The sequence below is a fragment of the Sardina pilchardus genome, chromosome 15 (genome assembly GCF_963854185.1).
Source record: "Sardina pilchardus chromosome 15, fSarPil1.1, whole genome shotgun sequence".
Taxonomy (NCBI): domain Eukaryota; kingdom Metazoa; phylum Chordata; class Actinopteri; order Clupeiformes; family Clupeidae; genus Sardina; species Sardina pilchardus.
Window position 1 is genome coordinate 16,954,976 of NC_085008.1, and position 26,890 is coordinate 16,981,865.

Sequence of the window (26,890 nt, forward strand, 5' to 3'; positions counted from 1 at the left end):
AAATCTTGCACGTCCAGAACACTTCAGTTTAATGAACAATGAAGTTTTTTGTTTTTTTTTAATCTACAGAGGTACATGAAGTTAAAGAGAGCGCAACTTGTTCAATAATGACGTTGCATTCCTGGTATCCCTTTATATCAGAAGAAAAAGTGACTCAGGACATCATTCTGGTTAACACGGCCACATGACCCATCACACATTACTCTGTCACTGAGGGCTTAGGACACTGCGGCCATGACACTACTGAGGACTACTCATGACACCGTACCAACACAAACAATCTACTGACTGTACTGCTAATTCTGAATATCATGCCAATACTTAAAAATAGGTCTACTTCCAACACCGCCCCAAAGCACTTATGGTTAAAAAAAACGCCTATTCTTATAGGCATTGGTTATCGCCTAACAAGATTCAGATTGCTGAAAAAAGAAGTCTAAACATAGACCAGGGTCAAACAACACAACGCACAAATGATGACCACTGCACTTCTTCTCGTCTTATTTGATTAGTCCGTTACGAGCTGGCCAAACCAACCACCAGGGACAAAGATGCGTCCCCTCAGGTGGCAATGTGGCAGAGGGGAGCGTTGGGGACGATCCTCCCAGGCCTCTAGTGATAAACACCACAGACATTAGTCTCTCTCTCATGTCTGAGAGCATCATTGACAAAAATGCTCAGAGTCTTCCTGAACTAATCTTCAATTTGAACGGGTGCATTAGAATGGATGCAGCCAATTACAATGACAAAAAAAAAAAAAAAAAAAAAAAAAGGATGACTAGGCTCAGCGGGAACGGATTGCCAATTAACCGCGCACTGCATCTGTGAGTGTGACAGCACGAGCAGGTTAGCGGGACATTTTCGAGGGCATTTCAAAAACAGGCCGTGGCGAGCCACCCTTGTGTCAGTCAGAGAGAGAGACCACCAGGTTCATGAAACTTCAACGCCGCGATTGAGGCAAAACTTCAGCAGGGCTTTGCATGCTCTGCCCCGTCTCTCCAGCGCCTAATCAGGAAGAGAAATTTCAGCGATTTAGTGGAGATTAGACGGCCCGAGTGCCTGGGGCACATGCACTTGCCCCCTCACTCCATCTGCGGACAATGAGGCCGCAATCTCTAACAATGAGCATGACTTAATGACCAGGACAAGAATTCTAGGAAACTTTCAGAGGAAGGGCCCTTTTTTTTCTCTCCCTCTCCCTCTATGCCTGCGATCATACTCGGAGCTCAATCTGCTTTTCTTTATCGCTTCCCGGTCTAATCACAATCTATTCTGGCACGGTGGGGAGGGGGGGCTGGGGCGGCTACTGTCCCCGTTCGGCCGGGGTTTGCCGCACCGCGCCGCCATATATCACCCCCGACCCGTTGCCCTGTCCCGCAGTCACGCGGCCCCTCTTCCTGTCACTGAGGTCACCGCCAAGACCTGCACCCCGCACTCACACACCCAGTCTTCGCTCACTTACCGTAAATGTGCGTGAAAGTAAGAGGAAAATGGGTAAGGCAGGTGTTTGTGTGTGTGTGCGTGTGTGTGTGTGAGAGTGAGAGAGACAAAAAGAAGCAAAGAAGTCAATAAATCTTCATGAATTGAATTGGCCAGAATTGCGAGCGATAGAAGAGGAAATTGAATTAGAAGCTGAGTGGAAGAATGCTCACTGAGGACACTGATAAGCCTCCAACCCAAACCACTCATTCATGGGCTCATGCTGTCAGACACCATTCAACAGCTGGGTGGGCCCTGCAGTCATGGTGTGACCCCAAAGCCATACTGTTCAACCGCTGACAGCGGGAGCTCCATCATAACTGTCTGCATTCCTTCCTCTAAGTCAGCAAGCTCTTGGTGAGAAATACAAGCTGCACAGAAGTGGGCCTATAAAGAATATTCAAAAACTACTGAATCTTTCAAAGACAAAGAATAAAACACTACAGTACTTACAGCCAGAGGAGGGAATTCAGAGGCAAAAAAAGACCTGGCCATCTCAGAGACCAAACTTAGACCACTGACTCCAAAACTTGGGTAGGCTATATAGAGCCTACAGTAAACAGGGTACTGTACATATAATTAGTCACTACCCATATGTGTCGATTATAAGAATGACAACACATGGCCAACCACTGTCATCGCCACAAGACAAGGAGATGAGCAAATGTTCAGACAGCTGTACTGCTTTCACACACATCTGATTCATCACTCACCACAGACTGACAACTCTGGTTCATTAGCCTACAACTAAAATATAATTAGCATGTATGTTATCACACAGAGGTTTTGACTATTAAAAAAAACGTGCGTGTGGACAAACAAGGACATATGGTAACTCTGTCTTACTGCACACTGCTTGAATCTGAATTGTTGCCAGATAGGATTATTTACTGACTATCTTTGTAATTATCTGAACTTCCTGGAAGGAAAAATTCCACTATTGCGATCAGTCATCAGGCAATGACATCCTGAACTGGTACAACACAAGAGCACCCGATCAGCTAGCACTGGTATTTAAAAAAAATATGATTTTCCCTGACAAGTTTATTTTTAATTGTAAGCCGATTACACAGCCAAGCTGATAATGTTAATCCGATTGGGGGTCAATAACTTGCATTGGGGGTGTGATCAAAGTGAAAATGATGTTGAGAAAATAGCCCCTCTCATGCATGGACTTAAACATCAGTCTAAACAATTATGTCCATTCTGCAATGGCAATTTCTTCGAGACATTAAAAAAGTAATTGAGTTATTCAACACACGAAGACTGAACTTCATCCTCTCACAAATTACAACTTGCATCACTTTCTACTATATATTGCACTTGTGTCTAAGCATGTACAATACACTTACATGTTCTCCAACCGAGAGGGGATTAAAAAGATAACCCACCTTATTGTGCTTTCCGCTAAATATCAGGACGTCTCCACAACATTTACAATCTTCCCTGAGTTATACACCTGCAATAACAAGCACCTTCGGCCGGACCGAACAATACCGTAATTGAGAAATCCTCTAAACTTTATAGCCAATGCGGATGGCAGACGTCCACTGCCTGGTGAGGAGAGTGAACACTGAAGGAGATGAGGGACAGGGCAGGACTTGAGTCGAGCCTTGTGATGCGTCGCACCTCACTGTACACAGCGAGTCACACATTAAGAGTGTGAGAGAGACAGAAACCGAAGAGAGAGAAAGGAACACTTCAAATCTTTTAAGATCTAACAGCCTTGGACCCTTAAGTCAGGCCACATGTTCCTGGATTAGTGATACTGAGCTACAGTCTAGGAAGGAGAGGGAAAAAAAAAAAAACCTCTCGATAAACCTTGACCAGATTAAGCTTCCTTTTTACATAACTCATAATTGTTACAGAGGTCGGAGTAGCCGCCACTTTGCCCCGCGACAGGTAAGGGCTGTGGTGGATCCAGTGCTCTTCTTAAGAAGACACTACTATCTTCCATGCTGAATACAAAAGGAAAGAGAAGCACAGACATTCTCTGTAGAATATAACAACCTTGTGACCGTGTAACTTGAAAGGAGTCTGTGACTGTTTTGAAGCAAGACATTATGAGCAAGTTATTGATGTACAAGCTGAACGAGAATGACACATTCCTTGATCTTCTATTTTACCACATCCAGAAATTGTATTCTCCTGAACAGTAACAAATTGAGTTGGCACACAATTCTTATTAGGCTACATTATCAAAAGTTTAGAGTGTTTGAACACTGAGGTTGTGCTTCACTGATCTCCTCTATCAGTTCTGTTCTTTTTCAGGAAAGAAGAGTTTGAATTTTGAACTTTGTGCTTCGCACGGTCTTCCCAAATTTCACATTTGTTTCTATTTTCATCCAAAACACTTCATCACGCCCCCGAAACGGAGGGCCGGTTTATCTTGGCCTTGTCGGAGGTAAACCGCAGGCAGGGCACTAGAAAGGCCTCCCTCTTCACAGTCCGTCCCCGCGTCAGCGTGAGCAAACACGGCTCAGCTGCTCAAGGGACTTGCACCATGTCAGGACATTTCTCAAGCCAGCTCTGATTCAACACTGGCAGCCTTTCTATCATGGGCTGCTGTCTTGGAGCGCACCTGTGAAAATCACATTCGGCTCAGGCACAAAGGCCCCCAGGACAAACCGCTTGTGGCGCCTCCGTAGCTCATTCCAAAGGCTCTTAATCCTCAATTGACATCATCGGCCGTCAGGCTAGGGTGGGTGTTTTGGTCACTGGTGTGCCAAGGGGGGGGGGGGGGGGAGTAATTAAAGGTCTGGTCTCAAATGCTGACTCCAGTTTAACCTTGGCATTGAGAGACAGGATGGCCCCTGTGGCTTGAGGTTGATGATGTGAGTGTGACCCATTGCGGTGTCACACCACATTTGCAGGTGTTTAAGCAAGGAAAAACCCAAACAATGCAAGCAAAACGAGATGTGCTTTTGGTGCCCTTTCATACCCAAGCTGGCAGAGGTCAGGTCTGTGCGCCGCATCAGTGTGCTCTTTCTACTTTAAATGTCAGACAGGCTACATTGTATGACTAGGCTTGAAGGCCACACAAGAAACGAACAAAACTGGTCCTTATAGGCCAACTGCCAAAATCAATGTTCCTCCATAGATTAAGTGCAAGCAGTTGACAGAACTCGACTTGAGGGAGTGCACATGAACTCGGCCTTAATAACCCTAACTTTTGCCTTAACTTCAGAGTTGAGCATTCCGGTTGAATCCAGTGTTAATTTCTCCAGCTGAGAAGGGCCGCAGAACAAAGCAGAACAAAGACCATGTCCATTTGTTAATCTAGGAACACTGGGAATTTTCTTATATGGCTTCTTGATTACTCTTTCTGCAGGGCATCGGCCTTGAACGCAATACAAAACGTCATCACAACCCCTGCAACTTCAAAGCAGAATACAATATCCTGAAGGATTACGACATTTGTTGATAGCAGCTATGGGACGTATAATGACCTCATTTGGCGGGTCTGGTCAAGAACGGTCTCCAACCATCTCACGGCAGATCAGGAAGTGTGCCCATTTTTAAGCAACAGGTCTTATGTAACACAATTTCATGTCATTCACTTCCAGTTAGCATATGGCTTGCCTGCCTCATGACAGGCTTTAAGGGGAAGTAATTCTCAACAGCCTAGGCCTGGCCGATGTTTTTGACTTCCACTTTCACACAATAAATTAACTTCACAGGATATATATGACTAATCTAATATGTTAAACAGAACCCCTATAGTCCTACTGCTCAGGCATTCAGGTGTGACCGCATTACCTTATTGACTAGAATGGTATCAAAGTCTGGGAGGAGAGGCTGGAAAGAAAACCCAAGGGCCTCTACAAATGAAGGACTTTCAGTTGAATACACTAAAATAGCGGGAGTTCAACCTTTCAGAAAAAAGTGTCCACAGAACTAACTAATGTCCACAGGTACCCATGAGGAAATAGGGCTTACCTGTGGGTATGAGCAGTTAGCGGAGTAGCTCATTTTGAAGTTCAAGCATAAATCTGATGCCTCCTGAATGCGGAGCTGAACACTGTTGTTGATTCAAACCAACAGAAATGTCCAGTACGTTCTTGTCACACTATGGGAATAGAACTCTGTGATCTACATTGAAAAATCCAAATAGTTGCCAATTGCCATCAAATCCTGGTCACAAGACCAAAGCCATTTCTGGCCACATCAAACTACAACAAGACAACATGCACTGTCCAAAGGACAACAGATCCGGCCATGCTCAGCATTTCCATTTGAGCTGTTTATGATATTCATAAGAATGCAAGTGAGTAGACTCAGCCTCACCCCATCATACTTAAGAATGGCACAGATAGTGATTACTAAGTTGAAACCTGTGTTTTAAAGGGGAATTATGCAATCATTCCAACTTTTCCAAGTTAATAAAACAGTTTAGAAATCATTGTGCTGATTAAAATACCTGTTCCCCCTGTTCCCCCTACCGTCTCCTAGCGGAAAACCAGCCTGGCAAGATCTACAATAGCGTGCCGGCAGTGTCTGAGTAGTCTCAAGGAAGTCTCAGGAAGTCCCATGAGATATCTAAACTTCCTAAACTTTATTGACCCTGCCTCTTACAAGAATCGGAATCGAGAATCGTTAGGAACCAGAATCGAAACAAGGAATCGAAATCGAAATCGGAATCGGAATCATTCAAAATCAAATGATACCCAACCCTAGTCATGGATAAGTCAGCAAAAAGACCAAAGACAAGGTTGTGAAATATGTACCCCAAAGCTGTAGGGGGAGCTCTTTAGAGAAAAATGTGACAACAAAAGTGAGAAAATACCAAAGCAAAGCCATCGATATCTCAAAGTTGCGACAGCCGTTGACTTCCATGTTAAAGCCAGATTAGAGCGGTCACGTGGTTAGTGGGTAGACTCGGTAGTTCCCTCGGTCCCTGGTTTACTACGGGATTGACAGCAGCGATCGCATTAATATTTACGGTGAATACTCGATGAAAATGACTATAAACTGCATTTCCACATACATATACATTACTCAATGAAAATGCATTATATTGCACACGACTATAAGTCATGTAGAAAAGTCGTATTATATTCATTCATTCTCAATGGAATAGTTCCCGGAAGTGCCGCCATTGTTTGTTCGCGGGAGTCAACGGTAGTGTCGCAACTTTGAGATATCGATGGCTTTGTACCAAAGGACTTACTGGAGTTACAGAATGGTAATATTATAAACATGATTTGTATTGTTTACAATGGTGTCAAATTCAGAGAGAACAGTGGAGATCAAAACAACTACTCACAAAAAGTCGGATATTCAGCTTTCAGGTGAAATTTCCGGATGAACCTAAAATCTACTATAACCTTCACTGGTGAACTTAATGTGACCTTCTCTAGACATTTGAATGTCCAACAGTTCAGTGTTTCAGTGCTTTTTGTAACTTCTTGTGAGTAGAGTATGAAAAGAATGACATTTCTCAAGAATATGGCATGATTAGACCACCCAATGAAGGACAAACAAAACTGTGCATTGTGGGTTGGTCCTCTGCTTCCTTTTGAGGCTCATCATATTTGATTGCTTTTGCCCTGAATGATTCCATCTACTGAAGGAACGCCCACTTGTTTCTATGTCCCCAGCTCCATGGCCACAATATTTACTCAACTGCTTAAAGCGAGGATTCAGTACACTAAAAAAAAATAGCCATGGGGTGGTGGTAGCGCAGTGATAAAGGAGCTGGGCTGATGTGCAGTAGCCAGAAAGTTATGGGTTCAATTCCCCGCTTCCACTGTTGTGATCTGAGCAAGGCACTGAACCCTGAGTTGCTCCAGAGACTTGTAATAGAGATGAGATTCGCTTGTAAATCGCTTTGGACAGAAGCCTCTGCTAAATGCAAATATAAATTGCCTACAGACATATTCTGCACAAATCTTGCAAAAACGTGGGAAAACACACTTAAACAGTTGCAGAATAGTGAAGCGACTGCTGTCTATGAATGAATGATTTGTGTAGCCCAAGTCGCTGTACAATATGTTTCTTTTCTTGAGCAATGATTTCCAAAAGGAACCAAGGAATGAGGCACAGAAATTCTTTTTTTTTCTAAGGAAAACTACTAATAACTTCTACTAATTTCAAGTAAGGTTGCTTTCAAAATGAGGAAATACTGTATTCAGCCAAATTATAGGGGCAAAAATACAAGAAAAAAACAACACCATACACGTCCATTAGAGGGTTGTGTACTTGTGTAGCCTACTCTGCTGAACGAATTTTGGCATCTGGATCTCTCAGGACCTCATCGCAAGTAAACTACTCAACACCAGAAAGACATGGACAACACTTTTACAGAATATGTAGGACAGACACTTCAGGTTGACATGTACACTTGAGTGTAGGTTACAGCATGCACTCAACACTCCACTATGATAAGTACTCAACAATTAAATGTACCGGTGAAAGAAATGCTACATCATTTAAAAACATAAATAAATAAATAGATACAAGAAAAATTACGAAGTAGTTACAGAATTTCAGAGAAATTAGCAGCCTTGGCAGCTCTTCCACTTCACACCTTTAATAACGAACTAGCGGACTATGAAATGTTTATGAAAGAGAACTCGTGTAGGCCCTATGATATGCATATAAGGTCATGCGTTCGCAACAGATTTGAAAGGCGCCTTCAAGTCCCACTGCAGGTAACTGTGAACAGATCCTGCCCTACTGTAACCTTTTATCACACCTGATGACGCCGAAAAACGGCACACTGATCAGACAAGTGAAATAAGGTCAACAGAACTTCGCGTTGACTGGGTGAACAGAGAACGGTCAGCGCTGGATCAGATTATAGTGCTTAAGTTCTTTGCGACATCGAATAACGAGTAAATGTGCATTAAAGTGGCGGGGATTTTTTTTCTCTCAGAGACTTTTTGTCAAACTATCAGGCGACACATGTGCAGGCTACTATCCCTCGGCGTCGGCGAGCTACAGTACATATAGTTATGCTAGCTACTGCCCATCAGATATTTGGCTAGCTTCCCATTTGCATTTGGCGCAAAGCCATACTCATTGGTGCAGGCTGTCATGAACAGCACTGTATAGCGAGTACTGTTTTGCTATCTGATTAAAGTAACAATACGTAAGTTTAACCATGTTGAATTGATTCATCTCCATAATTGACTCTCCATGATTATCAAACTAGTGTAGGATCCAGCTTGCCACCCTAGTAATCGGAAAACCTGCTTGCACATCACCACTGTGTCTGGTACCATGTTGTTCAACCATTTGAGCGATAGCTAGCTCGCTAGCTCACCAACACAGCTAATATTAGCGCGTGGCAGTGGAATTCAATGTAGGCTAGCAAACGTAACAAGCTAATGGTACTCAATGTAAACAGAAAAATAACCTATACAGTGGCTAACTGGATATCCTAATGATAACGTTACAGTACTACCTTGGGGAAACTAGAGAGTAGTCTGTAAACGTGTAGCCAAACACTGGCTAACGAACACTGACAGGCTATTATAAACACCCCCACGTTGACTTCTCTTAACCTAACACGGTCAAGCCAGAACGTATTGAACACCGCTTGGTTTAGAGATGCCTCCGCGTACCTAACATATATGGTAGCAGTTATTCAGGACTAGCCAGTGGCAATTGGTTTCCAATGTCAGCTATCTATCTCAAAGTCTTTGAATACATCTACTACATAATTATACGTTAGCATTGACAGCTCATGTTTTGACACTGTACGTATCGGAGAAAATACGTTCCTTAACGACTAAGTAAAGTGGCTGTTCGACCAAGAGTTCACCGCCAAAACTAGCTAACGTTACACCCCAGACGCTTACAGTGAGTTTCATCACAACGGAATTCCTACTTCGTGACACATGCAAATACTCCTTCCTATCCTATCCACCTCAACCGAGGGCGGACTCAATGGCTGGTGACTACACTAGCATCGCACAGCACATGCTGTGAGTGCCCAAAACGAAATAAAGACGAATCTTACCAGATCCACCTGGACACTTTAAGGATCACCTCAGAGTCATAATGAGACGATTTGATCTCGTTTCAAAGAAGGACAATCCGTCGAGGACCGTTGAGACTCAAATTAAGTTTTGTAGTCGGCAGCCTATGTCTGTCAGACGGAGCGTGTGGTCTGTTGACAGCTCGTCGGAGGAACAAACGTGTCGTGGTGGGGGATTGACTGCCTAAAAGCTTGCTGCTAGCTGACGATCGGAGGAAGTGAGGCACAGGATGTGAGATCACTACAGACACACTCAGGGTCAGGTGAAAATGCGCAAACTGGCATCATTATTGAGAAGGTAAAAGTGTCGGTCTTTATGTAAGTCATTATACCACGGCTGAGCTGTGCGTTTTCTATCATGTTCCTTTCTGCGAGTTGTTACCTATTGCTGCAGCAGAGTAGCTGTTATTGCAATGTGTTGGGCATTATGCGTGATACACTATCAGCTGCAGTGGCATATGCCCTGATTGGTGAGCGAGCAAATGTGGGGTATTTCTGGTGCGAATATCCCTCTCCTTTGCCTGTAGTGACGCATTAAACACTTGGGGAATAAGAAAGAAAAGCACGGAAAGCCCATTCACAATTTTCGTTTTGATGTCCTTTCTGCCTCTCTGAAAGTTGTAAAAACAAAATTCCACCAATCTGGGTATGCTGGAGTTTGTTAGTTTTTTGCCTTGAGTCTCTAAAGAGAGATGGGATTAACCTCAAGCCCTACTGTAGACACCCAGAAGCCAACTGCTTAGTAAAGCAAATGAAATGACATCAGAGTTTTTGACATAGGGGTCTATAGGCCTGCTTTACTTTCTGCCAAGTCAGGAATTGTTCATTTAGCATCACCTCTCCTTTTCTAGTAGCCTAACCAAGTGCAGCGAGCATAAATTGAGAGGTACCATTTCTGAACTTTTGGTTGAAGTACCAAGATAAAGCTCAGGAGGAGTGGAAGTAGGCCTAAGGAGTCTGACATCAAAGGCCACTAAGCCTGCTCCCAATTATGGGCTATAGGCCTATGCATAAGAAACACTGCACAGCCTGTAGTAGAGCTTGCCAGTGATAAAATAGCCTGTTTAAGCAGAGAGAAAAAGGCATAGGTCATGATCGAGATTCTAGAAAGTCACTGCTTTGCTTGTCCAGTCAAAGGCAAATAATAGGGAATACTTAGCTCTATTTATCCATATTAAACACATCACCATGGGTAAATGTAATGGGGAAGCAAAGAATGTGCTACAAGACTTGCATCTAATCTGCACATTGTCCTGGTATCAGACTGGAAGGGAAGTCTTGTCAAAGTCCATCTGTTAAAACAAGACTAGCAACCAGACACAATGAGGCTGAGCCTCTGAGTTAAAAGACAAGACAAGCAGAAGAGAGCCTATTACGAAGTGAGAGAAAAAAAAGCACTGGCTCTGGCCATCTAGTCTGCCTCTTATCAAGAGTAGCTGAGCTTTTTCCAGTCCAGCCCTGATAAACAGGCAGCTATCAAAATAAAGGAAGCGACCCCTTGACTTGAACAGACTGTAAGTGGACGCACTCGCTTTATTATGGCAGACAATGTGACACCTCCCTCCATTTGTCACTATTTAGTGCCATCTACACAAAAACAGTGAGCAATAGTGTTTGTTTTTTTAAATATTATTATTATTATTTTGGTGCCATCCCATCAATCAGTGGTTTGGCTCAGAGGAAGGAAACCACGCCTGGAGCCAATGCGAGTGAAAGTGGAGTGCTGACCAAATGAGCTGCCTGGCAAGTCAGATCAGAGTTTCGATCCAAAGAACCATCTCGATGTGTTGCGATTCTGTGACTTAAAACTGCTGCAAGCAACATTAGTGGTTTCTGGAAAATGTCAGAAGTGCTGTGTGCACAAAAGCTAATTGCCAAGCAGGGATGTCCATGGAAAACATATTGATACTTGTCAGTGTGGCTGAACCATTGAAGCCCTACTGAGAATTCCAGAGAGTTGTTTTCCCACAATAACAAAAAGTGCAAGTAGCTAATATCAAGAAACATCTTTTGTAGCAGCATTCACAAATACTAAATGCATTTCCTGTATGTCTCAACATCCAATCTATGAAATATATTACAGAATATATAATAATTTAGACAGTTATTTGGCAACTAAATTCCAGGTGGATCTGTTACAGAATCGTTGGGTAAGTTGTATCAAACTGTGGTATGCATTAGCAATTCAAATACACCAATGAAGCCATTGATAACAATAATTATGGTTGGTTTTTTTTTTATTATATAGTGTAATCCCATGACAATGTGGTAGTCCAAGGTTGTTTTCTACTCTTAGGTGTAGCCCATGCGCACAAACGACTGTGTTGGTCAGCAAGGGCTCTCCAGTTATTTCCCAGAGCTTGACTCAGTCTTCTCACAGTCTGTCAGTCCATCAGCAGCCATTTTTGTTGGCCAAACCCTGGTCACAAGAGCAGTGGGATCCTGGTTGGGTGCTGGCGGTCAGGGTTGGCTTCACTGTCCACGGCTGCAGAGGAAAAGCCTCCGTGTCATCCTGCGCCTTTGAAACCTTGCACCACTGCGTAGAAGCCGCCTCCTCAAAATCCCACTGCACAGACCACATTTGAGTAAAGATAGTTTACAACCGCCAGTCAGCACGTTGTTTTAGAAATACAACATGCATCGACCAATCAAAGACTTGACACAAGGCACTGAAGTGAGAATAACACCGAGATTAGCCATGGGATACATTTATAAAGTACAGAACATGGACATACTGGATGTCTGCCAACTGGACATTTGCCCACCCTAACAAAAGAGGTGTTCAGATGCAGTCATCTAGATGAGTGCCACACTTAATGGAGCACAAGCTCATGTCTAGACAGTTACTTCCTTTGAAAGGCATGTCATCATAATGTCTTTCTAACGCTGCTCTCTAGAGACAAGGTTAAACTCAACTCCCAAAAATAGCAGAGCAGGGAGTCCTACCTCACCATTTTGTACTACTTCCGAAACAAAAGGGGTCCAGCCCCGGATTTTAATCATAACGTTATCACAGAAGAACAATCGGGTCATTAAACAATTCCAGTCAAGTCCAAATGAGACTGCTCAAGACAAGTGACAGAGAAAATATTCCTTAACCAGACTAAGATGGGTTGATCAGAGAGAGTGTACATCTTTAGTTACTGGTCAGTTACTACTAAATATTGTTTTAGTTAACTTTTTTCTAAAATCACATTTCACGCAATGACCAGTCCAATGACAGAATCCAGGGTAAGATTTCGAGGAACGTTTTTGGAACAGAGAAGGTATGAGTGGGAGGTGTCACTGGATCTTATCGTACGACCTTTGCCAGGGACCGGGACAAAATGACATTTTAAACATCCAAATTGCCGATTATCACTAAAGTTGGAACATGAAAAGCAAAAAGCACATTGTGCCACATTCTTAGCCACACTTTTGTTTGTGGGAGGCTCACATGCGTTGCCTTTTCCTGTTTAGTGAACTGCATAAAGTACCGATTGTTAGCACTCCAAGTTCTTTTGCCTTTGTCTCGAATTAAATGACATCCTCCATCACTGGCCTTCTCAGAGAGTCATGCACTGGGAAAGCTTTTGGCATGATCAGAGTGAGGCCAACACTCCATGGCCAAATCTCACAAAATATTTCACATAAAGAATCAACAGCGCACATTTTAACATTCATTTTGAAACCCCTAAATGAAAACACCTATGGATTCAGTTTGTTCCCACAGACTGTTGAATTGTAAATCTCTATTATAAAAAATATATATGTAATATATATATATATATATATATATATATATATATATATATATATATATATATATATATATATATATATATATATGTGTACAGGTCTTACTGGTCAGGGCATAGGACCATATTTAGAGCTTCAAATTAATGTTTATATTTATTAAGCATACATATAGCCCTACTGTACATTCCATTGTAATTCAACATTAGTCAGTCATTTCTTCAATTTGTCGCCATCTATTGGCGGAATCTATACTTGCATCCAAATATTTGAACCTGAATATTATATTAGGGAGATTCTCTGCTTGTTTTTGTAAGCCATTTGGGAAAACAATATATAGTATATAATAATATAAAACTTCCCATGTGTGACGAACAAATTGAATTTCCACTCTCATTTCATATGCCTTCATCCTGAACCTCAATTTGTACCTTTTAACCACCCTTTACACCAGCACAAAAAAAACAGTGCTTAAGAGAGTGCATTCACCGTTGCCTGCAACTGCCTGGTGAGGAAATGGCTGCTAACCTCTAGGTCGTCAGAGTAGAATGAGGAGGAGTCTGAGGAGCTGCCTGAGGAACAGGCGTCATCGACCCTGACCACTTTCACCGTCCTCTTGAGCGGCTCACTCCCACACTGACCCTCACGGGACACCGTCACTTCCTTCAGACACACCTGCAGAGCAAACAGGTGTGAAGTGCTCAAAGGGGAAGTCATGACATTGATATCCTCTCTGTATTACTCCATGACGAATCCAACTAAACAAGGTTTGTTACTGCTTCTAATGCATCTCTAAGCTGATGCAGCAATTTAATGCATTAAGTTTATATAAGCATGTAAAATACAGCACATGTTTATTTTATTTTATAGCACCCCTCCTCCACTGAATGTAGCAGGCAGTGTTTCTGTACATTTCTATCTCCTCAGCTGAGCACGTTTGATTGAACATGTTGCTTGGTAAACGTAACAGATGCAGTGACAGATGTTACGAAGTGATTGCTGCAACAGCGACCATGCTGGAGAAACACAGATTTGAAGCATTGTTTCAATAATCACCTTCAGCTTCTGATATGCCGTTTTTACAACAATAAAAAAAAGTTTATATATACAGTCATGGTTGAAAATGTTGCCACCCCATGCTGAAGTTGACTAAAAAGGGATCTTTTGGAAATTGATTTTAATTTTAAAGTAATACAATGAGGAAAAATCCAACTTTTAAGGACACCAATTTTCTTTGTGAATGAACAATGTATTATGAATAAATAAACCAAAATACTGGGGTCAAAAATATTGGCACCCCTATGTAACCCTATGGGAATTTAACATGGGAGATTGGTATGGTGTTTTGTTTAGTTTTGTTCAGTTAGCCTATTAGTTTGATGCTCATTGAGCTCAATGCAAATCAAATCAGCTACTACATTTAAAATAAAATATCAGATCCCCTAATTTTAAGTATATAAAATAAACTACAAAATACAGTAGCCAGGCCAAACTATGCCATGTATTTTGAAAATACTAAAAATAGTCTTTACAGGGAGCATGAAATAATTTTACAAACCTTCCATATCAGTCTATTTAATCTATGCCTTCATCAGTATGACTCTGTAGATTAAGTGGACAGTGTATTGACATCAAGGGGCATAAATATGATCATTGTGTTGCTTTAGGTGCATGATATAAGGGGCGACTTTTATAGCAATGTTGCATGGTAACCACATACAGTTCCATGTGTTTCAATTGGATGATTAAAGTTCTCAACAAACTTGAGGTTGTGTGTGTGCGTGTGCAACCTGCACGTTACTCATCTTGCACTGGATCATCCTCATGAATCTCAATATCCTGATCACAACACATTACAAGCAGCACCAGTTAGAGGCTATATTCATTGTCCTGCACTTTTATGATGTCTTCATATCAACAGATGTATTGGTTTTACCAAAAATATTTGGCAGCGTTTCTAAACTGAAATACATACCTAAACATACCCAAGTATTTTTGATACAAAGTACGAAGCCATTTTCTTCAACCCCATAAAATACAAATTACAGTTTGTATTTGAAATACATTTTAAACATATGTATCATCCCTGGTCCAGACAGACTATATGTAGATTGTGTCAGAGCCTAACAACTCACCTTGCGTACAGGCTGAATGTTAACATCCATGTAGTGTCCCATCTCAGTCCTCTTAGGTAGATTACAGTTAGTCGTTGGGTAAAAAGGATGTGCATCTTTGTCCTGGAGCTATAACAACAATCAGTTATTTTTACACAGCTCTCAAAGTTGATAAATCTGTTGAAAATATATTGATCAGAAACCAGTCAAATGCAAAGCTGAAAACATGTTTTCAGTGATTATTTATTGTATTAATTTCTTTTTTAATGTAACGTTAGATGATATAGCAAAGAGCTTGATTTTTGCAAGCTACACCTGCTGTCACCACCACCACCACCACCACCTCTAAAACCCAGTCTAGACAGGATGGATGGAGCACACAATAAAATGCTCATCAGACAGCCCTGCTGCTGGATTTAAATTCAGTGTTGATAGGGCACAAAGGTTGTCTGACCAGCAAGTGCCACTAACGTGTTTCCTGACATGCCTTGGGACTGCTCATATTTCTGTGATTCTTATCCAATGCACTTTATGCTAAACTCAGCTCTTCTAGCGGTCTGTGTACTGTGTGAACGCTAAACAAAATGTTTGTACAGTCATATTCTGTAAATAGGAAACAAACATAGTAGCTTAGAAATAGCCATGTAGTTCCAGCCAATCAACACATTTCTTCATCAGCGTGGAAATGAGGGTGCTAACATTGGCTATTGTGCTCAAATATCAACAACTTTACACAAGAGTAATGGACTAAGTTTAGCAGACTTTTTTATTTTATTTTATTTTTTTAAGTTTAGTTTCATTTCATTTCTCCTTTTCAATCAAAGATCGAGTGGAAATTGTTGGATGGCAATTTACCTTGCGTTTCCTGGGCCCCTTCCCTTTGTGTCTGCCATTAGATAACAAGGCCACAGTGTCCGAGCTGAGAGATCTCACAGTCTGATGACGGACAGATCTCCTTCTGCTAAGGGACAGGGCCAGGAGCTGAGGGGTCAGAACTTAAGGCACTTAAGCAACCTGGGCATTACATTTCACTTTGATCCAGTGAACATAACAAATTATGCTGATTAAATACATATTCATCATTGTATGATCTTGATGCATTTAAGACTTGTTTACATAATGTACTAACTACCAGAATTGATGATCCCATAAGTAAGAAGAGACCAGAGGAGTAACAGGTTTGAGTAACATTGGTCAACCTCATGGGTAACCGGGTGAGGTGGATCAGCCATCCCATAGCTTAAGAAAATAAATAATTGCATTAAAAATTAGGCAAAGGCTTTCCAGTTCTTTTGCATTTACAGTAGGTCTTCTTTATACGTAAAAACCATTCCTATGTTGGCTTAAAAGAGGCAAAGGATACAAGGAGTTCCAAGACTCCCCAACATGTTGAGGACATAATCCATGGCAAGGCTTTGACAACAAATGGAAGTCTTGTATCATGGATCAAGATGGCAGCTGCATAAAGGCCACCAGCCACAGCATACAAAATCCCAGCCATGGAATGAATTGCTCCTCTTTGCTTTCTGTTGTACTAGGAAGTTGTATTTTTGTCAATGCAAGACAGAGTTGTAAATAAAAGAGTTGTAAATAAAATGCCTCCATCACGTCTTTTGTTAATTTTGAACAATTTCTTAAAAGTCATACAAACACTATTAACTGTCAGCTTTATATAACAGGTGACAACCTGAAACATAATGCAAGTGTAGCTGTTTACCAGTCAGTTATGACATTTCTGGATTTCAGATGTTGCATCACTTACAACAATCACAAAAGCTGGAAAACGGGAGGTCCAGCTGATCACAAAACTCAGGAGACCAAGAACGTAACCCAGGAGCTCCAAACTGTCCTTTATCAAAAACAATATTCAAATTGCTCAGCACTGACACGTTAAACTTCTTTGCATAATATTATTGGATATGAAAATATGAGAAGACTGTTCAGATATCTATAGGCCTACAGTTCATCAACAGACCATCATTAATGGTTTATATTACATATTCTAATGTTTTATCCAGTACAACCCAATAGATTAAGGCTGGAACTGAGTGCACAAATTGTGTCGCTGAAAGACATTGTGGAACAGTTCTGGTGTATTTACTGACCTCTAGAGTATTCACTTAGTATTAATTGTGCATTTCACATGACACTGACTCACTTGAACAATGATACTTAATAGTCGTCTCCCATGAGGGCCGTAGGTGTCCACGGGGTGGGCATGACTCCTGGCTGTCAGGTGCATTCCCCCTCCGACCACCGTTAACAGGAGACACACACTCAACAGGTTCTGTCTCCTCCTTTTCTTCATCATCCTCAGCCTCTTTCCTAATTAGACAGCAGATGTTCTAACTGGTATGTTGCATATCAAGTTGCCAATCAGATGGGCAAGTTATGGACATCATCATAATAATGTCAATGAATGAAAACAGTACAGTGCTAAAGATTTCAACAGGTAATTAATAAAATGCAACATTTTCAAAGTAAATTCAGCAGTTTATGGTATAATAACAGATACTGTCCACCTCATCCTCCTCGCAATCAACACAGTCCACGACTCTAAAAATAGGCTATATAAACTTGACCTATATAACCATTTGCGTAAGAGGTGGTACTTCAATCAAACATTTACACATCATATATTTGCTTTTTAGGAGGCTCCCAAACGATATTTCACAAATAAGAAGCCCAGTGGTCCTCTGGGCTTACCCTTTTCCGAGCGAGAAAACAAGCACATAGGGAGCAAGACGGCGAAGAGAGTAATGAACTCCAACACTGCCCAAAACGCACCCATTAAGACCTGTAAACAAACCAAAGACAACATTGACACTTACTCACAAAAACTATAGGCTACATCAGAAGTCAATCATTATACAAAACATCTCATTCTCACCTGAAAGGACAACTGCTTGGAAAGAAACGCTCCAACACTGTGGCACAAATGGCCAAGGAGACAATAGATGGCGCAGGTGGCAGCGTCGGCCGTAATTTGCTTTCTCAAATAGCATCTTTGGTATGTCAGGCTACAGAAAAAGAGTAGTTTGAGATAAATTGGGTGATCGCGTCATATTTGTGCCTAAATGTCACTGATGAATGCCTATATGTGGCCTAGGCTACTCACAGTAAACATGCGACGGCTGACACAAGTGCAGACAGAGCGCAGAGTCCATATGCGATACAAACTTTTTCTCCATCCTTGAAGCAGTTGGTAAGTACATCTCTCCTAAACCAAGATGATGACTCCGAAATAACGTTGTTTTTCTGAACCTTATCCCTATCTGCGTCTGCTAGAAACAGAACTTGAAACATTGCTGCTAATTCCAATTTTCACTCGAGTCTTACCAAGTGACTTCCTCGAATCGATTCCCTGTTAGAATCATGGCTTGCGACTAGGCAAAACTCGAAGAGCCCAAATTTAAGGGGCAACGTCTACAGTTTATAATTGCAAGTGTTAATCAGATCTGAGAACATAAAATAAGCGTGATGAATGAACTTTTTTTCCTGCTCAATGACTACTGATGTTCATTACTAATTATTTTGGATAGATGGAAATATTCTGGATAATTATGACCCCTCCCCCACCCAATTTCAATAGGCTTGCTATGGCCCAATTATAATATAACAAACTGAGTTACTCTATAAGAAAAACGAAGAGGCCAATGTAAGAAAGGCCAAACTGCAAAACCAGAATTCTTTTGAAATGTGTCATGAAATCAGAAAGATGAAAACAGGAAAATATTTTATTCAAAACTGGAGTGAAAAGTTCAATAATCTGTCACAAGACATTAGTCAAACTATTTACAAAGGAGTGCACATTTTCAAGTCAGAGTGGCAATCAGAGGTTATTTTTGTTTTACAGATTCTCCAAGTAAGGATGTCATTGAATTGTATGAGTGTGTTAGTTGTTGTGTGCTTATGGCAGTTGTTGTGTGCTTATGGCAGCTCAGAGCTGTTCAGCTCAACTTACAAAGCATAATTCCAAATATGAGAGACTACCATTTTTCCAGGAAAAAAAAGTACAGGATTTTTGGCCATCCTCCATACTTTTATTCCAATCCAAGTCAAAAATCCTTATCCAATGGTGAACTCCATATCATCACCCAGCTCATCATCCAGATCCTCCACCTCTTCTTTCGCCTGTTGCTGTGCTGCTCTTGCCGCCCTCTCTCTCTCAATTGGCTGTATATAATTGTCTTCAATGAAGCCATCATCATCTTCCTCATCCTCTTCCTCGTCCTCTTCCTCTTCATCATGATCTGCTATTCCATTTGATACCATGGATGCTCCTCCCTGCGAGGCAAAGCCCACCTCATACACATCTGGGTCATAGTTGCTTTCCGAGTCGACGTTAGTAAAGCGTGAGTGACGATAGCTGGCCAGGTACTGGTGGAGGAGTTTGCATTTGGCCAGTACTGCAATGATGATGGACAGTGTTATGGCTGTAATCAGCACTCCCACTAGAAACTTCCAGTTGTGAGGGGGAACGCGACCAGCTGTAGTGTCTGTTGATGGAAAATGAGATGTCACCCACAGATCTGTATAACATATTTGTCAGTGTATTGAGAGGTGAATGCTTACCATTAAGGGTTGTGCTTGTTGGAGCTGGAGTGGAATAGAAGGGATCTTCAGCTAGTAGTTTCCTGTGGTTTACTTTTCCGCTGATATGTGTCTCCTTGAACCCTGAGAAAGTTACACACAAACCAAACTGTTATATGACACATTTACTTGAGTTAATTGAGCTGCTGTCTGAGGTGAATATTATAGGGCTAACCTTCATGGCCATGGTCATGTACATGTCCTTTTGATGCTTTGAATCTGGTCACTTTCTGGGCTCCCTTTGGCCCTTCATGTGGTGCAAAACTGTCACGAGGATTGCCTTGCAGGTCCAGGTAGGATAGGACACCTCTAAGTTCCTTCAAGGTGGTAGACACTGAAGGTTGCAGTCTGTTGTGCCCTAGAAAGAGCCTCTGCAATCTTGGCATGCCTTCAAAGGCTTCTGTGTCCACTACAGAGAGCTGGCACCAGCTGAGGTCCAGGACTTCCAGAGATGGGAGACTGCTGAATAAGCCTCTGGCCAGCAGGGGGAGGTAGTTAGCTGACAGATTCAGATGGACCAGCTTCTCAAACCTCTGCAGTGTTCTCGGAGTGTCGGGATGGCTCAGGATAAGACCATTCTTTGAGAGGTCCAGTCTGGTCACATTGGTCCATATTTCTTCTGGAATCTTTGTGAGCTTCTTCTGACTACAGTGGAATGATGCCTGAATTGCACAGGAATTGCACAGGAAGGATACATTTAACCCCACAATGTTGTTTAACATTTCTGTAACATCAGAACACAAGTAAAATATCTATTGAACTGTCAAAGAAGTCATGAAGACACACTTAAGACATATTCATAATACTTTATCAAACTTATACATATAAATCAATTAAAACAATTGCATCTATATATAGACAAACCTGAAGTTAAATCATATTTAGTTGATGGTCTGTTCATTAAATCATTTTTGTTAATCACTCATTTGAATATTAACCAACCAAATTATTGTTCTGGGTATGTTTATAAGGACCAAAAGGGCTTACACTGAGAACGGCACAGTGAAATCATTACACCATAAGGTCCCGTGCCGTGACACTTTAGACAAGACCTTGCTCCAGAGTCAACTTGTCATCAAAAACAGGAAATTTGTGCCTACAAACAGGATATTCCCAGTCCTGTTATCCACTCAGTGGTCTGGAGAACAAAAGGGGTAAAAAAGCAAATGTTTTCCACACACCTTGCCTGTGTCCACCAAGCAGGGGCCAACGCTATGGAGGGAGCCGTCTGTGACAGTGGCAGAAACGCACAGAAGCAGGGACACACAGACCAGGTGACCCCACGACCCCATCCTCCCCCTGCTTCCTGAGAAAAAAAAATCACAGTTCAACCAAAGATAACAAATACCAGTCTGACTAATGATGATGGCCTCTGTCTCGCAGTCTGGACATGTAGTCACTGTAAATTAAAGATCCTCCATAATAATGATAATAATATGTTTATTTTATATAGCGCCTTTCTCAAACCCAAGAGAAACAGTACAAACAAAGAAGACACAAGAAAATAAGAAAATACAACAATACAACGACTATACAAAAAACAGGCAAACAATAGAAGATGATAGTACAGGGTTATGTGTTGGGTGTGGAGGAGAAGTTATCATTAAACCAAAAGGTCTAGAGATGTGTGTCTTGATAACAGACAGAATAGAGTTAGAGTCAGAGTCAGAGTCATCATTAACCAGCAGTGTAAAAGAAAATCAATATCTATTGACATAATTTAATGCTGGACAGTACCATTTACCCAATGTCGTTTTGTGGCAATCACATATTAATCTAGTTTAATGCTGTATCTGACTTCTATTCTCATAAACACCCTGCTCTGAATGACAAGACCTTTTCATTTTCACTTTTCTGGTTCTGTAAAATGTCTTGCATTTTCCAGCTGGTCAGTAAGTTTATATGAACTGCTTTATAAATGAACTGCTATAAGAACAGCGTTCAAACGTTATTAGCAGTTCCATCCATAAATCAATAGAGTTCCCATCATATAGAGAAATCAATACAGAATACAAAACTCAACACACACACATATGTTGTAAAATTACATAAACACAAAATGATCTGTTCTCTTAGTCTGCATGAGAACTTGCCAGGCAATTTCACAAGTTACTCTACCGCTCAAGTTACAATAGGCTACCTCTCAAACAGAACATGTGGAAACAGATGAGGAAAGTGTCTTTTTTTTTTACTTTTGACTTTTTAACAGTGTGCACAAGTGGAGCAGTGTTGGAGTAACTTTGGCAATACGATGAATCATGTTCAACATTGACAGCATTGAGAGGTGTCTGCTGATCATGGAAAGTGCTGTTGCAAGAATTTGAAACATCTAAGCGCATGTCATTTAACTATGCCTTGAGTGAGAGTCGCCAATGTTTCCAGTTCTGGGTAAAGGTTTAAATTACAGTACCATTTCATGCTATATTTGTTGTCACAAAACTGGCAATTTGATCACTTGGACAATGTCAATGCTTTGAAAACAGCTGAAATAACCTGCATGGTCCGCCTAAGTGCACATTGCAAACTGACTATAGAGCTGCATGGACTGAAAGTGTTGCAATACCACAATGCCCTATGCCTCCCATAGGTCTGTGTACGTGTGCACCCCTAGTCTTGTAGACCCCTCTTGGCACAGAAGCCATTTTTCAGCGAGGGGCCTGGTCTGTTATTAGACCTCTTCCCCTCTCTCCCTCCTGCTATTGAATTCGGCATTGTTGGCTGTAAACACTCGTTAGGGGCTCCCATTATCTCTTCCTGTCCCTGCTCTGCTCACAGGCACAACAACACATCGCGCTGCACCCTGCAGCCTGTGAGGTGAAGCAGGAGTGGCTTTTTGTGTGTGTGTGTGTGTGTGTGTGTGTGTGTGTGTGTGTGTGTGTGTGTGTGTGTGTGTGTGTGTGTGTGTGTGTGAGAGAGAGAGAGAGAGAGAGAGAGAGGGAGAGAGAGAGGGCGAGAGAGAGATAGAGAGGGAGTGAGTGAGTGTTTTAGTGTGTGCATGTGTGTGCGCGCACGTGTGTGTGTGTGTGTGTTTGTGAGAGAGAGGGAGAGAGAGAGGGTGAGAGAGAGATAGAGAGTGAGTGAGTGAGTGTTTTAGTGTGTGCATGTGTGTGCGCGCACGTTTGTGTGTGTGTGTGTGTGTGTGTGTGTGTGTGTGTGTGTGTGTGTGTGTGTGTGTGTGTGTGTGTGTGTGTATAATTCAGTTTTTTTTTTTTAAGTAAATGTCCACAGGCGTAATAGTATGTCCTAAATCATGTTTGTGCTCATGCAATCTCTAACTTCCTCTTTCTTGTAATATATTTTAAAACATTTCAAACATCAGTTAATCATGTCTGCAAGCTTTTCTATGTCATACTATAATGGTCTATACGTTTTATGTGGGCCTATGCGGAACTTTAAAAGTACTGCGCTCTCTTTCCTGTACAGTAAGCATCTTTCCCACCACCACAGTAAAGCATCAGACACTCCGTCCCTTATCTTACTCTGACCAGTTGTTGGTAAGAGTGGGATTTAATGTGTTCCCCAGGCTTCTTTCGTCTCGTCAGACGGCGCAAAGTGCGGAAATCTCACACAAAGAGTCCTTCACTTGACCCCCACGGCGAAACTTGGTGCTCAAGCCCATAAGTACCTCCCTTCCCCCATGTACATACACACAGTCTCTTGTCTTTGCTTTAAATCTCAGGTAGATTACATGATATCATTGTAATTTACCACCCAGTACACAGAGAGAGGGCAATTTCCTGTGCTTCCTTAATGTTATGTAATATACTTAGATAAGATTCAACCATTTTGTGGTTTCCATTAGCTTATGCAATACAGACAATATATAATGTCCTGTATTTACAGTCTTGTCATGTCATTACAGTGTAAGTTAGTTACAGGCTAATTCTCACCCTCAAGCGCATGCACACTTGATAGATAGGATGAATAGAGTACAGATTATGCATTTTGTTTTACCTTTGGTTGTTACTGTAAAGTTGTTACTGCCAGCCCCATGGAGAACAATCCAGTTCCGTATTCCTCTCTGAATGGAAACTAAGAGAGATCACCTCAGGTACGGCTACCTGATCTTATTTTGGTTCAAAACAGAAAGACATCCAGTGTTATACGGGTTAGACTATGTAGCATAACAACAACACTGACCATTCCTAACCCGAAGCACCTCTCAGAGTATCTAGTAAAGCCACTTGTAAATGATACATTTAAGATCGGTGTTAGACTGAATTCTGAAAGCAAGTGTTAGACCACTTACATCTATGAAAGGTATGAATTCAGTGGCAGCACACTGTATGCTAAGTGCAAAGTTCAGTTTCACCCACCAGAAACATGGCTGGGAAGACATCTTACCAGGAATCTGACGTTGTTTGGTCCAACAGCTCCTGTTATATACAGCTACGTCAAAATGTAAGGGGGGATAGAACGAACAGGTTTTCTGGATGAAGACAGAGGGAGAGCCATGGTGTGTCGAATCTGAGAGCATTGTGTGCTTACATTTTTATTTTCCCTTAGTCTGGTTAATTAGTAACTCTGTAACCAGATAAGTCATTCCCCCTTCTCTTTGTACTTTGGCTTAACCCAATCACCATCAGAGGAGATTAGAACATCAGCAATTCTTTCTTTGGAAAACAAGCAAAGCCACAAAAGCTGTATGACTCAGAATGATCTCAGAGTAAAATCAACTGATTTATGTATTTGGGCTAAAAGCTAAGATACACTTCAACAGGCTGGGCAGCTATCAGAAAAGTTATGCAGTACTTGGGATTTAGACTCTTAAGTCCTTGCAATCACAAAGGTGACCCAAAGCAGTGACATATTGGTGGCTGTGAAGAAAATAAGGAGAGATTCTAAAAACAATGGAGTTGTTGCTGCGTCATGTTTGTGTGTGCGCACTTTGTGTGTGTGTGCGTGTGCGTGAGCGTGTGCGTGCGTGCGTGCGTGTGTGCGTGTGTGTGTGTGTAAAAGTTACTGTGCTAGTTGTCAAGTTTTAAAACAAGTCTGCATGAAAACATGACATTTCCTCTGATAGCTTTCCAACATCTTCACTCTGCAACATTTGAATCTGTTTAATTTGTTTGATTCCTTTCATTTTGAATAATAATATTACTCAAAATGATGGTACATCTTATGTTCCATGACCATGACTTCCTGCTCACCTCATTTGCATCTAATTTTTATTTGTGGCAAAAACTAGCTCTTCATGAACTGGGTGTACAAATGTGCAGTGTCGGTGTGCTTCTTCATCATCATGATTCATAATGACACTAACTGTTGTTGTTAATCATGGTGATATGTGTGTGTTTATGTGCTTGCACGTTTGTTTGTTTGTTTGTTTGTGTCCCTATTGTTGCAGGTGTTACGGACATGGCTGGTGTGGAGAGGGTCACAGGTCTCCATAAGGACAGCTGTGCAGTAGCTTCGCTCTGTTGATCAGGAAAAACAAATGACACAAGAACAATAGCCATGGAGCCCACAAGGTCTATACTCACTCAAGGTGCGGGAGTTTGGCACATCATACCCTATTCAGAGATTCAGACCAGCTGTCTGGATATCCCGCATCTTTTTCTCTCACACTCTCACTCTCTCTCAATCTCTCTTCACTTCTCTCTTTCTCTCTCTCTCAATCTCTCTCTATCTCTCTCTCTCTCTTTTACACACAGACACACACACACACACACACACACACAGACACACACACATGCACAAACGCACACACAAACGCACACACACTCTCACACACTCTCTCTCTCACACACTCACACTCACACACACACACACACACACACACACATACACACACACACACGCATGATCACAGGGTGCATATTCTGATTATTTTACATCTACACAGTTCCTTATAAGCATCTGAACATTCCATCCATTTTGAAATGGGAACCACCAGCATCCACACTGCATTGAAAACCAGATGTGATTTGTTCAGGTGGTATTCCAGTGATTTTTATCACAGCACTGTTTAGTTTGGCTCGTGAGCATGTGAACAAGAGGGTTATGATAACAGGACCAATACGCTGTCAAAAGCCTATGTAGTGAAGGTTTGTTCACTTCAGCACTAAGCTCTGGGAAACCTACCTGCCCCTTGTTTTGTTCTGATTTGTTCTACACAGCTGTTGCAATGTCAACCAGTGCATAGCTGCACCAATGTCTATGGTAGTGACTGATGATGTTTCTGTTGCTTTAATACAAATGTTAAAAATGAATCTTTCGAGTGTGTTCTGCAGGTGATCAGGGGGCTTTCTTCACTCACTTCACAAACTTCACATCTTGAACAATAATGCAAGGTCTTGCTCAAATAAGATAAACTTTTAACACATGACAAATGACAATGTTTACTGCCAGTATTAAATATTTGACTGAAATGGACTATTTGAAATGAGCTATGGTGTGACGTCATTGTTTTAGTTTCTGCCAGTGGTGTTTAAGAAGATCAAATAACTAACATATAACCAAGGAGGACAAACACAACAACTAATCATTGAAAGAGCAAGCTAAACTGTAACACACTAGACAAGACACTCCTCCAGAGTTGACCAAGGACAAAAGTCCTCCCAGCATACAGCAAAACAAAAATAATCTCAAACCCCTGTGGGCAGCTGTGGTGCGAGTTGCTGCGGTGTCCACACCACATTCTAGTTCAAGTGTGCACGGGGGGATCTGGGTTCGAATCTGATTCACGGTGGTTTCCCACTCCCATCTATCTCAATCCTATCTCTCTCCCACAACATCTCACTCAATATTTCCCATATCTCTTGGAATATCCAACATGCATGAGGACCCCCAATGAGTCAGCAGTAATATGTATGCATGTATCTATATATGTATGTGTACAGTATGCATATATGTATGTACACGTATGCATATATGTATAGCTGAGTACTGCTGCATGTGTTCATGCCTTCATGGGGTGCTTTGTGAATCTCTTGGTCATGTGAATGAGCCCCCCATAACACTCACTGTGGAAGTCACCATGAGA

General features: G+C 41.6%; 3 protein-coding genes across 10 annotated transcripts in view; all 3 read right to left on the minus strand.

Moving 5' to 3' along the window:
- The window catches only part of atp13a3 (ATPase 13A3), a 44,091-nt gene extending 34,413 nt beyond the window's left edge, over nt 1–9,678 (minus strand). For all 5 annotated transcript variants that reach the window (XM_062555551.1, XM_062555555.1, XM_062555552.1 and 2 more), the window contains exon 1: nt 9,446–9,678. The gene's annotated coding sequence lies outside the window, so the exon portion shown is untranslated. The remainder of the gene's footprint in view (nt 1–9,445) is intronic.
- A 1,450-nt stretch (nt 9,679–11,128) lies between these two features.
- tmem44 (transmembrane protein 44) lies at nt 11,129–18,831 on the minus strand. 2 transcript variants are annotated; one of them, XM_062556597.1, is made up of 10 exons: nt 18,431–18,831; nt 18,203–18,332; nt 18,019–18,109; nt 17,471–17,637; nt 17,075–17,161; nt 16,676–16,846; nt 16,168–16,293; nt 15,334–15,441; nt 13,727–13,873; nt 11,129–12,029 (listed from the first exon to the last, which is right to left on the minus strand). In XM_062556597.1, the coding sequence occupies exons 1-10, from the start codon at nt 18,616–18,618 to the stop codon at nt 11,856–11,858; spliced, it is 1,389 nt and encodes a 462-aa protein (XP_062412581.1). In that variant the 5' UTR covers nt 18,619–18,831; the 3' UTR covers nt 11,129–11,855. The 2 variants fall into 2 exon arrangements, with proteins under 2 accessions (XP_062412581.1, XP_062412580.1); XM_062556596.1 differs by having other exon boundaries at nt 11,130–12,029; nt 13,688–13,873; nt 18,431–18,829.
- A 204-nt stretch (nt 18,832–19,035) lies between these two features.
- On the minus strand, nt 19,036–24,386 carry c15h1orf210 (chromosome 15 C1orf210 homolog). Of its 3 annotated transcripts, none has more exons than XM_062556598.1 (6): nt 24,250–24,386; nt 23,860–23,971; nt 21,087–21,211; nt 20,081–20,567; nt 19,888–19,989; nt 19,036–19,811 (listed from the first exon to the last, which is right to left on the minus strand). In XM_062556598.1, exons 3-6 carry the CDS (start codon nt 21,195–21,197, stop codon nt 19,381–19,383), a joined length of 1,131 nt encoding a protein of 376 aa, XP_062412582.1. In that variant the 5' UTR covers nt 21,198–21,211; nt 23,860–23,971; nt 24,250–24,386; the 3' UTR covers nt 19,036–19,380. The 3 variants fall into 3 exon arrangements, with proteins under 3 accessions (XP_062412582.1, XP_062412584.1, XP_062412583.1); XM_062556600.1 differs by having other exon boundaries at nt 23,860–23,966; nt 24,250–24,374; XM_062556599.1 differs by having other exon boundaries at nt 24,222–24,344.
- Between the last annotated feature and the right edge of the window lie 2,504 nt (nt 24,387–26,890).

What these genes read in the sequence shown, in the direction of transcription:
- c15h1orf210 (XM_062556598.1), bottom strand. Translation starts at nt 21,197, where the DNA reads ATGGGGTCGTGGGGTCACCTGGTCTGTGTGTCCCTGCTTCTGTGCGTT. An exon ending in ACATGACCATGGCCATGAAG is followed by an intron (nt 19,990 to 20,080) that starts GTTAGCCCTATA and finishes TAACTTTCTCAG; the next exon opens with GGTTCAAGGAGACACATATC. An exon ending in AACAAGCACAACCCTTAATG is followed by an intron (nt 19,812 to 19,887) that starts GTAAGCATTCAC and finishes TTCCATCAACAG; the next exon opens with ACACTACAGCTGGTCGCGTT.
- tmem44 (XM_062556596.1), bottom strand. Translation starts at nt 18,618, where the DNA reads ATGTTTCAAGTTCTGTTTCTAGCAGACGCAGATAGGGATAAGGTTCAG. An exon ending in TCAGCCGTCGCATGTTTACT is followed by an intron (nt 18,333 to 18,430) that starts GTGAGTAGCCTA and finishes CTTTTTCTGTAG; the next exon opens with CCTGACATACCAAAGATGCT. An exon ending in TATTAAGTATCATTGTTCAA is followed by an intron (nt 17,162 to 17,470) that starts GTGAGTCAGTGT and finishes TTTTTGATAAAG; the next exon opens with GACAGTTTGGAGCTCCTGGG.